The sequence below is a fragment of the Sclerotinia sclerotiorum genome, genomic scaffold (assembly GCF_000146945.2).
Source record: "Sclerotinia sclerotiorum 1980 UF-70 scaffold_14 genomic scaffold, whole genome shotgun sequence".
Taxonomy (NCBI): Eukaryota; Fungi; Ascomycota; class Leotiomycetes; order Helotiales; family Sclerotiniaceae; genus Sclerotinia; species Sclerotinia sclerotiorum.
Window position 1 is genome coordinate 548044 of NW_001820822.1, and position 11678 is coordinate 559721.

The 11678-nt window shown below is 40.5% G+C and overlaps 3 protein-coding genes across 3 annotated transcripts; 1 reads left to right on the forward strand and 2 right to left on the reverse strand.

Annotated features, from left to right (window-relative positions):
• Positions 1-405: 405 nt before the first annotated feature.
• On the reverse strand, positions 406-5737 carry SS1G_09814 (predicted protein; the record flags this gene model as incomplete). Its single annotated transcript, XM_001589131.1, has 7 exons — positions 406-858; positions 916-2716; positions 2764-3866; positions 3917-4139; positions 4543-4756; positions 4814-4880; positions 4931-5737. The coding sequence occupies 7 exons, from the start codon at positions 5735-5737 to the stop codon at positions 406-408; spliced, it is 4668 nt and encodes a 1555-aa protein (XP_001589181.1).
• Positions 5738-6953: 1216 nt separating this feature from the next.
• Positions 6954-8028, forward strand: SS1G_09815 (predicted protein; the record flags this gene model as incomplete). Its single annotated transcript, XM_001589132.1, has 2 exons — positions 6954-7320; positions 7376-8028. 2 exons carry the CDS (start codon positions 6954-6956, stop codon positions 8026-8028), a joined length of 1020 nt encoding a protein of 339 aa, XP_001589182.1.
• A 916-nt stretch (positions 8029-8944) lies between these two features.
• On the reverse strand, positions 8945-10912 carry SS1G_09816 (hypothetical protein; the record flags this gene model as incomplete). The annotated part of the gene is made up of 4 exons (XM_001589133.1): positions 8945-8972; positions 9160-9723; positions 9829-10337; positions 10883-10912. The coding sequence occupies 4 exons, from the start codon at positions 10910-10912 to the stop codon at positions 8945-8947; spliced, it is 1131 nt and encodes a 376-aa protein (XP_001589183.1).
• Positions 10913-11678: the final 766 nt, after the last annotated feature.

An 11678-nucleotide genomic window follows, 5' to 3' on the forward strand; every position in this document is an offset into this window, starting at 1 on the left:
TAACCATATCCATAGTGACAACGTGTTATTTTATAGCATCACAGGATTGATAGAGAAGATATCACATCAGTGTCCCAGTTTGGGGAATGCAATGCAGGAGAATTATATCGCTTCGTCCTTTCATCCTAGCCTAACCCCTTCTCGCTACTGTCAAGTCACTTTCCATTTGTCGCCTCTCAAACTCCATGCTTCTATTCCACTATTCTCATTGATCTAAAAGTTCTCTCATCATACATTTCGCAGCACTCATACAGGCCTTTATCGTTCTTAAACCTTCCTATTTTGAAGAAAGATTCAACAGTCTCGACTCTAGTCTAGGACGACATTTGCTACATTAATCTCCACGCTAATTTATAAATGAGCAGTAGTCAAAGAAGTAAGATTAGTACCATCAATAGAAGAGATCTAAGGATTTGAGATTATATCCTGCCCATCCCTCTTCGCATTATCGTCAACTTTACGTTCTGCTGCATTAATAATTTGCTTGCGTAGATTGTTAACATCGAATATCCTTCCTTCCACTTTATTATCCTTCACCATAAACATCCAGGATTCGACACCATGATCCAGATTTTTATTCCCCTGGCGACAATGGCGATGAATCCCTTGAGCCACAGTATCTGCATGATAATCTGGCTCTAGGAAGCCGACTGATACAGCCTCTGCTAGAGTCAGTCCTACAGCAAAGGATGAACTAGTTGCAACAATGTATCTAGCGGTTTTCTGTTCCTTAGCTGGTATTTTGCTGTCGACATTGACATGAAATCTTGCTAATGCATCATTGATTTTTCTTTGGCCCATAGGCTTGTATAAGAAAATGACATCCTCGGGGTTGATCTTAAGGATGTATATCATCCACTAAAACTCTTTGATTAGTATCTCATTTTATACTCATAAATAGAAGTTTAAACATACCAGATACATGATATAGGCACCGGTAAAGAAATAGGAACAGAAGATTTGCCTTGCCAACTTCTCTTCGGCATCAGTGAAGTGTTTGTATTTATTGATCTTTTTCTCAATCTCACGAAGCTTGCCCGAAGATGCAACAATCTCCTTCAAATGTTTGAAGTACGGATCAGTATCTGTCTCCTGTTTCCATTCCCAGTTCTTTCCTGTGGTTTTCTCTACCCATTCAGCCTCTGTCAGTTTCAACGAAATGCCATCGTCATCGGTAAGCTCCATGAGATATGGGAAGGATGCGCATAGTCGAGAACGATAGTAGATATTAACATTAGTCTTGTCTAATGGCTTATAATCTTTGAGATGGCCATATTTCGCTCGACGTATCTTTTCTCTCTTTTCCAACCTCTTAGATTCTTCTTGGCCAAGAGAGTCAACCCTAGGAGTCCAGTATGGTCCATTATCGCATTTGATGTCGGAGTAGAGATTCCGTGGCACAATAACAGGTTTCTCACCAAGAAGATCGCTGTTCGTAGTCCATCGAATCATAAGTTTCTCTACCAGCGGACTAAACCTGTGAGTTATTTCATGAGAAATATCTTGAGTATCAATAGACCTGCTATCAGTCCATTTCTTCCATCTTTCACCAAGATCGTGCAACTCGTTATGCATCCAATTTCGCAAAACTGCATCCTTCCTCCAGCTATCGCGACACATCAATTGAACAAAACCGGAAATATCCAATGGTCCTGTCATCAAAGGCGTACCACTTAACAATACTAATGCGATTCGATGATAGACTTCATGTCCACAATCATGTAGCAATTTCGTTTCGTTCTTGATATGTTGTCGCATTTGAATATCGTGGATAGCTCTAATAGATTCTGTCCTTCGAAGCTGGAATTCGTCTTTGAACAGAAGAGAGACAATACATGATTGATAAGCTGGTGTTTTCCGCTGTTGTCGCTGGGGTTTGGTAATATAATGTTTCCCTTGGCTGTTGGTAGATGGTTTACCTGGTGGCTGGTACCACCATGTCTTTATGTGCTGAAATTTATTCAAGAATTGGCTGGCAAATGATTCTGGTGTGGTAATAATAAATACGTGCCCATTTTGAAGGCGTGGTGTATAAATTGACGGAATTTTCGGCTTTTTGGACTCATCCAGAGATTTATCTTCATTGCCTTGGGAAACCTCTTCTTGGAAAATCTCTGTACCTTTCAATAGAGCTTGCGTGCTGCCATCCAATTGATCGCCTCCACTGGTATTAGCAGTACCATGTGCTTTGACCAAAATCTGATCAGGAATATTTTTAAAACACTGTTTATGCTCAGCTTTCCAAACATTCAATAGACCGAGAGGAGTAAGAGCAACGGTGACACCCAATCTCTCCTTCAACCAGTGATTTGCACTGTCAGCAGAGCAAGGGCAATCGAACCCATATGTTCTATACATCTGCTTATTGGCTGGACATTCGCCATGTGTAACATGAGCCTTCGAATTAGCGTTTATGTCAGCCCATATCATATTGAAGATATGTTGAATCCAATGGATCGCGAGTGCCATAGTGGTTTTTCCAATACCCATAATGTGACATAGAAAAACAGACCCTGCAATACCATGAATCTGCCGAAGACTATACCAAACACCATGAAGCTGACAAGGTAGTAATTGATGCCCAAAACCGCCAGGAACCTTAACACAATATTCCGGTTTCTTTAGGGTTGGCTTATGATGGATAAACTGACAGACTTGAATCCAGATCTGCTCGTTGAAATGCATACATGCTTCAGAATCGCAGCCTGCTTGTAGCCTAGAAAAATTAGTCAATGGGCATGCGAGCGCTCAAACATGACACACCTAGTTAATCCCTCGTGTCGAAGTTGATCGATGTATTCTATCATTGCAGCATTATACTCATCCTCATCTTCAAAATCCTCTATGACTGGCTCTGCTATAGTCTCATTCGAATCGGAAATGTTTTTCAATAGAGTTTCAGGGTTGATAAAGATACCTTCCTTTTCTACATCCTCATCCGGCTCTGAATGCGATTTCTCGAGTTGTTTTTCCGAAGATTTTGAGCTTGGAGACTGGACTTCTTCTGACTCCAAACTGCTGGCAGGCGTTAGTGTATCTTTCACCGTTGTGCTTTCAATTTGTGGTTGTGTTAGAGGTTTATCACTTGTATTTGTGCCTTGAGAAGATAGAGTCGAATTTTTAGCCTTTTTTTTTCTGGGTTGCTCTTCTAGCTGCTCAGATCCTTGTCGTTTGTTACTTTTTGATATCGCTGCTGCCTTTGTACTACTGATGTCAACGACATTTGAGGCTGGGTGCGATGCAATGAGACCTGGAAAGAGTGGTTTGTTCTTGGAGTTGAGTTGCTCAACTTCAAGTTTATCGTTATCAGCCTCTTTCTCGTCTGTTTCTTTTGGTATAGATCCGTTGTCTTCGCTGTTATGCTCCATAATCTCATCATCATCATCAACAACATAAGATTGCTGGATCACTCCCACAAGATCCGTAAATAGAACTCGGTGTACCATTCGCATATTCAAGTCTTGATCATTCGAACGGACGGCACACCAAAAGTCGATTCCAATGCCTGTGGTTTCAGCAAAAATGGTCCAATTAATATTGTAGAATCCATTGACCGGGACCAATTCGCTGGCGTTAACTAAGGGATTAGGGACGCTAGGACTGAAGTCGATTTCAAATTCAAACTCCTTTACTTTAGAAGTCGTACTCTGATAAGACCAGCCTCTTTTTCCAGCACCATTTTCCGCGATCTCGTCTTTGTCGTTATCCATCACTTGCGATGTATCCAAACTTGGACAAATATATACCATTATAGGCACTTTGTAATCTGTGGATTGGTTTGCTACAGATCCCTCTTCATCAAAGATTTCTGCCATCTTAATAAAGGGCATCTGATCGATGACGCCATCAACAACGCAATTTTCCCCCTAATCAGTATTTAGCATTTTATTCCCAAAAATTGGATCTGGCAACATACTGGTTGAGCCCACCACTGAATGGTCCTTACTTGCTTTTCGTTTTTCATCTTGCCATTGTTTCCCATAATATCGTCATTCACAATATCTGCTCGAGGTATATTGGTGTGCTTTTTCTTATAATAGAACTCCTTCCTTGCAAGTCCTATCCAGTAATGGCTTTTTCTAATCGACATGACAGATGTGACAGCCCGGATTATAGCCCCATAAGCCACAAGCGTTGCACTATTCACCGTCAGATACTCATATCCTACTTCAACAATGATATATACGAACCTGTTGAACTCCCCCAAAAAAACCAGCTCTGTATTGCGAGAAGATTGACTCTCAAGAAAGGATTCTATACATGTTTTCATAACCACAGCATTGCTAGACCCTCCTATCAAGAAAAATTTTGAAGGTGGGGGGCAATCAAGTCGTGCATAATATTTCTCATGCTGCTCGGTAAGGAAACTTATAGTGAGACGTATCCATTCACCGAACCAAGATTTCATTTGATCTCTAATATCAACAATAGTGATTAGAATTAGATAGCCATAGACTCAGTGTAGACGTTAATTTAATCAATCAATCAATCAATCAATCAATAGTGATTAGAAATTGTAAAGATGTAGCAAGGGAGGTTTACCTTGTTACTGTGATCTTTTGTCCACAGATACGGTACACTCTATCCACTTCCTTCCCGGACTGTCCTTTGTATGTATGCATACTTCTGACGAAACTCACTCTTGAAGTGGCTAGGTCTGATTCAAAATGGTCGGAATCTTCTGACTCTTTCTTACATAGGTTACGGATGTGCGACTCCCAAAGCTGTAGTACAGTCCTCGATCCCGCAAACAATGCTAATAATAGTATCAGCAAGACTTCTCACTTTCATAAGACTAGACAGGATGGCTGACCGGCAGACGGCATAATTTCTTCAACTTGAGTTGGGTCGCTAGATATCTGACGAGAGACGCTAAAATCCTAGAATTTTATTTAGTAGGAAATCAACAAAGGATGAAGACTTCACGAACAGATGTTCCTTTACCAATATCAAATGTGAAGAAGACATCGCCATCCTTCATTCTTGATCCCTTTGGGGATTGGTGTATCAGTCCTGCGATGGCGCTTTCTATCTCCGATTGCAGCATATATCTGCCAGCAAGAATCGGAGAAGCATCCAGAGCAAGCGTATACAACTTGATACTATTTCTGTCCCAATTAGAAGGGATGGTACAAACCCAGATCAGATCTCCTTGAAGGTCTTCTTTGATAATGGTTGAGTTCACCAGCTGAGCAAGCCAAAGGATGTAATCAGCCAGCATCCAGATCTCTGGATGAGCTGCTAGCTGGGTATCACTATATCGAGTCTTAAGATAGGGAATTCTGAGTGCCAAATTCCTGAGAGCCTTGTTTTGTTCCCTTGCTTCTGGTCCAGAATACAACGCCTCCTTGATTCTATCGATAACCACTGCCCCAGTCTCATCGCCTATAGGGTCGACTTCGTATCCATGTTGAGCTTTGGATTCATCTGTTTCGCCAGGGATGTGAGCGCATATAGTCGGGACTTCTGTTGTAATTTCCGGTCGCTGATTTGGATTACTGGAATAGCGATAAAAATGGGTCGGCTTGATGCTTTCCAAATTTGTGAGCTCCCCCGACTTGACCTCGATGTCTGCAATATGTATGCTTGTATATCCAGTACCCAAATCCCATGATACTATCTTGTAAAGCCCATCGGAGGCAAGGTGATTTCGTAATGCAGCTGGAATGCGACCTTTCGAACTCGATCTTGGTTGGCCAGTCTTATTCGGCGGTAGTATATTTTTACTTCGTGCCATCTTTGATATTCGGGAAGGAGACACGTTTATCATACAAGTTGAAGAGGCCGGGTGATTGTGTATGAGCTACGAAGGCTTGATAACACAATACTCCAATTCACGCGTTTTCAAAGGTGTCAACGCAAACGGCAGAACCTGTCTTTATTGTATCGGCAGAGTGGTATAGAATTACATAGGATCGAGAATGATAGGCTATCGCAATTATGCCATGCGAAACCGGACGTCTTGAGAGTTTTCAAAGATAAGAAAAGTGTGGCAAGGCTGGTGAACGACTTTTCTGTGCAGATGGGAGGCCGTTAATCACAATCAATAGAATAAGAATTCTCAACGGGTCGCAAAATCCAATCGAATCCTGTAGTGATATGGACTGCTTGATCTCTTAATGCTTCGACTGAAAATAGTGAAAGCGACTGATGTTATGCATAATATCGGTTTGAAAAAGGGCTACGATGCTTCATTCTCAAACGATTTTAATCAATACAGAAAAAGAAAATACAGAAAAAGAAAATACAGAGTACGTACAATAGGTCAAACGCGCGATCAGGTGATTCAGCCAATTCATCGCGTCGCATTTGACTTTTTCCTACTTGATAATTTTTATTCCCTTTCTAACAACAATGACTTAATAGATTCTATAACAACACTTATTTGTTCGTGATTCTTGCATACCTGAGCTGGTATCCGAAGAGACGGTTGAATCTCGCATACAAAAGAATACGCAATGGAGACTGAAACATCATTGGCATCTCCCGAAAAACGCTTCAAACCATGTGACTGTTGCGATTTCAATCCTATGGAATGGCCTTGGAGGAATGCTATCTTAAAGATCAGGAAATGTATGTATAGATGTGTTTATTGCGGGAAGAAATTTTCACCAGCCTCAAGACTGCGAAGACATCTTAAAAAATCCAAGGGACATGAAGCTCAGCAATTCACTATTGTAAGTGAAGATGCCGGTAGACCGCCCAGAAAGTGAGTGAGGACCCTTTGTTGTGATGACAGTACGGTTAATAGCAGTACGAAATCGTATAGGAATATTCATAATAGTATTTCCAAATCCAAATCCAATGGAAGGTCATACCGCGCTTCTAGTCTCTCCACAATCTCAGCACACGAAGAACAAATATTACACCTAGAAAGAGAAGCTTTTGATGATAATGTAATAAGAACGTTCCAAAAGCTCAATCTATCCACTGTCCACGATATTTCACCCGAAATGAAGGAGTTATGGATAAAATACAATGGTAGAATGCCTTCAAAACTCGATGCTCGTCGTTGTTGGACAGATGAACGACCCAGCGATGCCAAGCTGTTCGCTGCTACCATCGAGCAGATCCAAAACTCATCTGTAACCTGGACTGTCATTCAACGAGGGGAGCCTACTGACGAGAAAAAAGCTATTCAAGCTGTAGCACAACTAGCTTTCCCGGATCCCTGGAACCCGTTAAAGGTGTTAGATCTCCGCCTTCCTATTTTAAGAAATGATATTTTCATGGTCCCGAACGACTTAGTGTGTTCATATGGAGTAGACAACTTGCAGGTGTTGCTTACCCCAAAATATTCTTGGTCCCAACTACATTTTGGTACGTTCTTCACATATCAGGTTTTTGAACTCGGGATCTCGACTAATAATCACAGATAATGCAGATGGCCTGTCAAGCATTATTGGTAAGACAGGCAGGAAGATTTTTGCGACCTTTCCAAATAGCCCTAACAATATAAGACTCTTTCGAAGTACTTTGGGCAAGGAAGCAAAGCTCGAAGAAATTGGCCCATCACTTGAAGGAGGACTCACATTCACAATAACTTCTGATGATGCCATTGATTTGCCTGGAAATTGCTTCCATGCAGTATGGACACTCGAAGGCGGCTTCCTCGCAACATTGGACTTTATCACACCCAATACAACTAAAGGCTACTCGAGAATTATATCTGCAGGGTTAGATGAGTTTATTGGAACGATGCGCCAGAAAGATTTGTTCGATTGGTTCCTTACTTCCTTAGAGATAGCTTTTAAAAATGAGTATGTGGATGATGCCGTTTCGGCATGGATTGAATTGTTGGATCGCACAACAGAATGGGCGTATGGACATCATGAATGGTCAAAAAAAGCAACAGATTTATGTGAGGAGTTTCTGTCATCGCCCGCTTCATTAGACCAAATTTGTCCATGTGGAGGGGGGCAAGGAAAGGCATTTAGGCAACACTTTCGAGATTATCATCTTCTTCAAGTCTTACACAAACGACAGCATAATAAGAGTAATAAACCTCGAAAGAAACTATGTAGATAATATAATGAATAATCCTGAAAATAAAAAATCAGTTCGTTTTGCGTATATCATTCAACGTATTACAAAGTAAAAGAACCAACAGTTGATGGACTACAATGTTTTCGTAAAGACCCAAATTTTCTTTATTTAGTATTATGTAGAAGTCAATTTGGTTGATTTCGTATTCCCGCTGATAAAATGATCGAACCATAGTCGATCGAAATTTCGTACACTTTAATTTCTTAGATGTAATAAAGTCCAGGAAAGGAGATAGGGTAAGAAGAGCGTTGACTAAATAAGGTAATCATCTATTTAGATAGGAAAAGAAATCAAATTGGTATATTCAGGGTTTACGAGAAGTCGTCAGCTCTAAAGAGCAATCTGTTACGTCGGACGAAACAATAGGCTCACCACATGACAAACAAGGCTTAGTCATCCACAAGTAGTTCTGTCATGTGATCTGAAAGCCGACAAGTCGAGATCGGTTTTGCGGTAATCGGTTCGTCGGTCTTTCAGCCATCGGGTTCGGAATAGGTGCGAAGGTCTATATAATCAGGATGGATTTCCTTAATGTAGAGCTTCGTGCTCAAGATCAATCATTTAGTATAATCTACTATTAGTTACGAATTGCATACCATTATTGTTGTTACTTAAGTCCCTGCTTGACGCCTAGTCAGTTATAAACCACCTCGAGAAGCCTAGAGCACTTCCACGTGATCTAGACGGCAACCCTTGTAACATCCGATTGTTATAACGAATGTATTGTGATGGTAATGGTGTAACTGAGTATAGTGATTGCCTTGAGCACGAAGCTCTAGAATAGGGAAGCCTTCATTCTCCTAGCTCGCACTAAATCGCTGCTCTTTCCTATATACCTCCCAAGGGTACTATTATGATTATTCCAATCACTGAACCTAAGGTCCCTTGATCATATGTATCATGTTGCAGCCCATTGTAATATCAAACTGCAAAACAGAATGTTAGGAAATCTGTACCACATCGTCTTGATCACCAAACAATATGAAACGATGCTGAATCCAACCCATTCCAACCCTTTTGAAAGATCTGTGATCCGAGCATTCTGTAACAAGAAGTATATAATACTTCCATCCATCATTCTTTGGTTCAGCTTCTCTTCCTATTATAGCAAACTGTATTTCTGTTGCAGACTTTCCCAATTTGTTGTCAAAACAAAAATGCCCAAGCTCTTCATTCGTATCCTTATCAGACCATAGATACCCATCTTTGTCGTCGTTGTCATGTTCAATCTTAAAATCTTGATGTCGTTTCACTCGAGCCTCCAAGATATAAGAATTATTCTTCTGATTGCTGACCACTAGTTTGACATGCCTATCCCATTCAACTCTTTCGGAAGAAAGATATCGTATTTGCCAGGGATATGACATCCAAGACCAGGATGGAGGGGCCTCGCCAGTTTTGAAAGGTATTTGCTTATCGGAAATTTTCTGGGACCGTTGCCATAAGAGACTTTCGTGAAGATAGCATTCAAAAATGCCATATCTGACATTGGTATTGAGTGCTGCGCCCAACTCCATAGCTAATGAATTGATTGCAATGGGTCTATCTGTCTCATTTGTAAGGTTTAAACCTGAGTATTCCTTAAAAAGAGTCTGAAAAAGCTCGATTTGAGCGTTTGCTGAACGTTCCCTGATAGATTGAGGAAACTCTGGGTCGCTTCGAAAAGAAAACATGTGGCTAAATTGTAAAAAAAAAATCAACAAATTTATTAATAAGTATTTAGTAGTGATAAAGAAAGGTGAAGTATCAAAAGAAAGCAATAATTTTGAATCAGAGACTGACTTTTTCATCCAAGTAAGCGTTTCGCAACGCACCCCACCACCACACTCCCAGTACGTTTGTCTTTTGGTGAAATGAATTGTTCGTCTTGACAAGGCTCGTTCCTGTAATACCCATCCCCGTGTATTCAAGACACCGTTCTGCACATCATCAAGAAAGTTATCGATAGATCTGCAGATATGGACTCTACCATGTGAAGATTCGGACACTGTCACGTATTGCAAATCTGACTCATTCGTCGGTCGATTGAGAAATCCTTTGGTTGAATCTTCGGCAGAGGTAGCAGAAATCGTGCAGTAAGCGTTCTTGAAAACTGTTTGCATACTCTTGGATTCAGTTTTCCAATCCTCGTCGTCGTCTTGAATAATACAAAGCGAGTCAATCCAAAGGTATCGCTGACCGATCTCTCGAGTGACTCTGATTGCATCTTGGAATGTTGCTGGCAATTCTGCGACCGGAAATCCTTTTTTCCTTTCTTCCTTGTTTTCGCATGTGGTACTCCATTCGGGTAGCTGATTTTCCGTTAATTTGCCCCAACAATGAGATAGAGCAATATAACGTCTTTCTTCCGCCTTGGTAGGCAAGATAGATTCCTTTGTCGAAACAAGGCACACGGTATCGGGTCCAATTTTCTTGGGCCTAGTCTTGTCTCCTACATCGACAACCCTAGTTGGCAATGTATCTGTAGACTCAGGACAACAGGATTTCTCGTTTGAACATTCGCCTTCGTCACAAAGTCGAAGCCACCCCTTGATCAGCTGGAAGTGGCTTGGGCTAGCAGATTCCAAGAACAGAGGCAGTCCAAATTGTATCTGTTTCGAACTTGTAGGGCTGTCTTCAGGAACTTCTAAATCAAGAAATGTTAAATAAGAAATTTGGAAATAAACAAAACAGTAGCACACACCTGATACACCACAGACCCTTATATAGGATTGACCTTTAAGGAGTAGCGTTTGAGTTTTATCGATAGTAGCCTTTTCAAGGATTTGATACAGAGGACAGTGGTTTTTTGAATGATTTAACGCAGAGATAGTGGTATTCAGATTTATTTTCAAACAGTTATCGCATAACCCTGACGAGGTTTCATGATATAACAGCCGCTCTCCGAAGGGAATTGCCAATTTATTATCGGAGTGATAAGTCCATTCATCCGTAGCATGCTGATTTTTTTCGAGATTAATACTATCTGATGTATAAGTATATAGACCAACCCACAAACTAGTGAAACAAAATTAGTGATTTGAACAAGATCATTATATCATAAGCATTTTCTATAATATCATCCATAAGAAAGACTTACGAACTATATTATAAAGAATACCTAGGATGAGCAAATATATCCTCTCATATCGTTGATTCGGTGAAGACCTACGGCCTATATCATCAGGAATATCTAAGATTAGCAAATATATCCTCTCACATCGTTGATTCGGTGAAGACTTACGTCCTATATCATGAGGAATATCTAAGATTAGCAAATATATCCTCTCATATCGTTGATTCGGTGAAGACTTACGAGCTATATCATGAGGAATATCTGAGATTAGCAAATATATCCTCTTACATCGTTAATTCGGTGAAGACTTACGTCCTATATCATGAGGAATATCTAAGATTAGCAAATATATCCTCTTATATCGTTGATTCGGTGAAGACTTACGGGCTATATCATGAGGAATATCTGAGATTAGCAAATATATCCTCTTATATCGTTGATTCGGTGAAGACTTACGAGCTATATCATAAGGAATATCTGAGATTAGCAAATATATCCTCTCATATCGTTGATTCGATGAAGACTTACGTGCTATATCATGAGGAATATCTGAGATTAGCAAATATATCCTCTCATA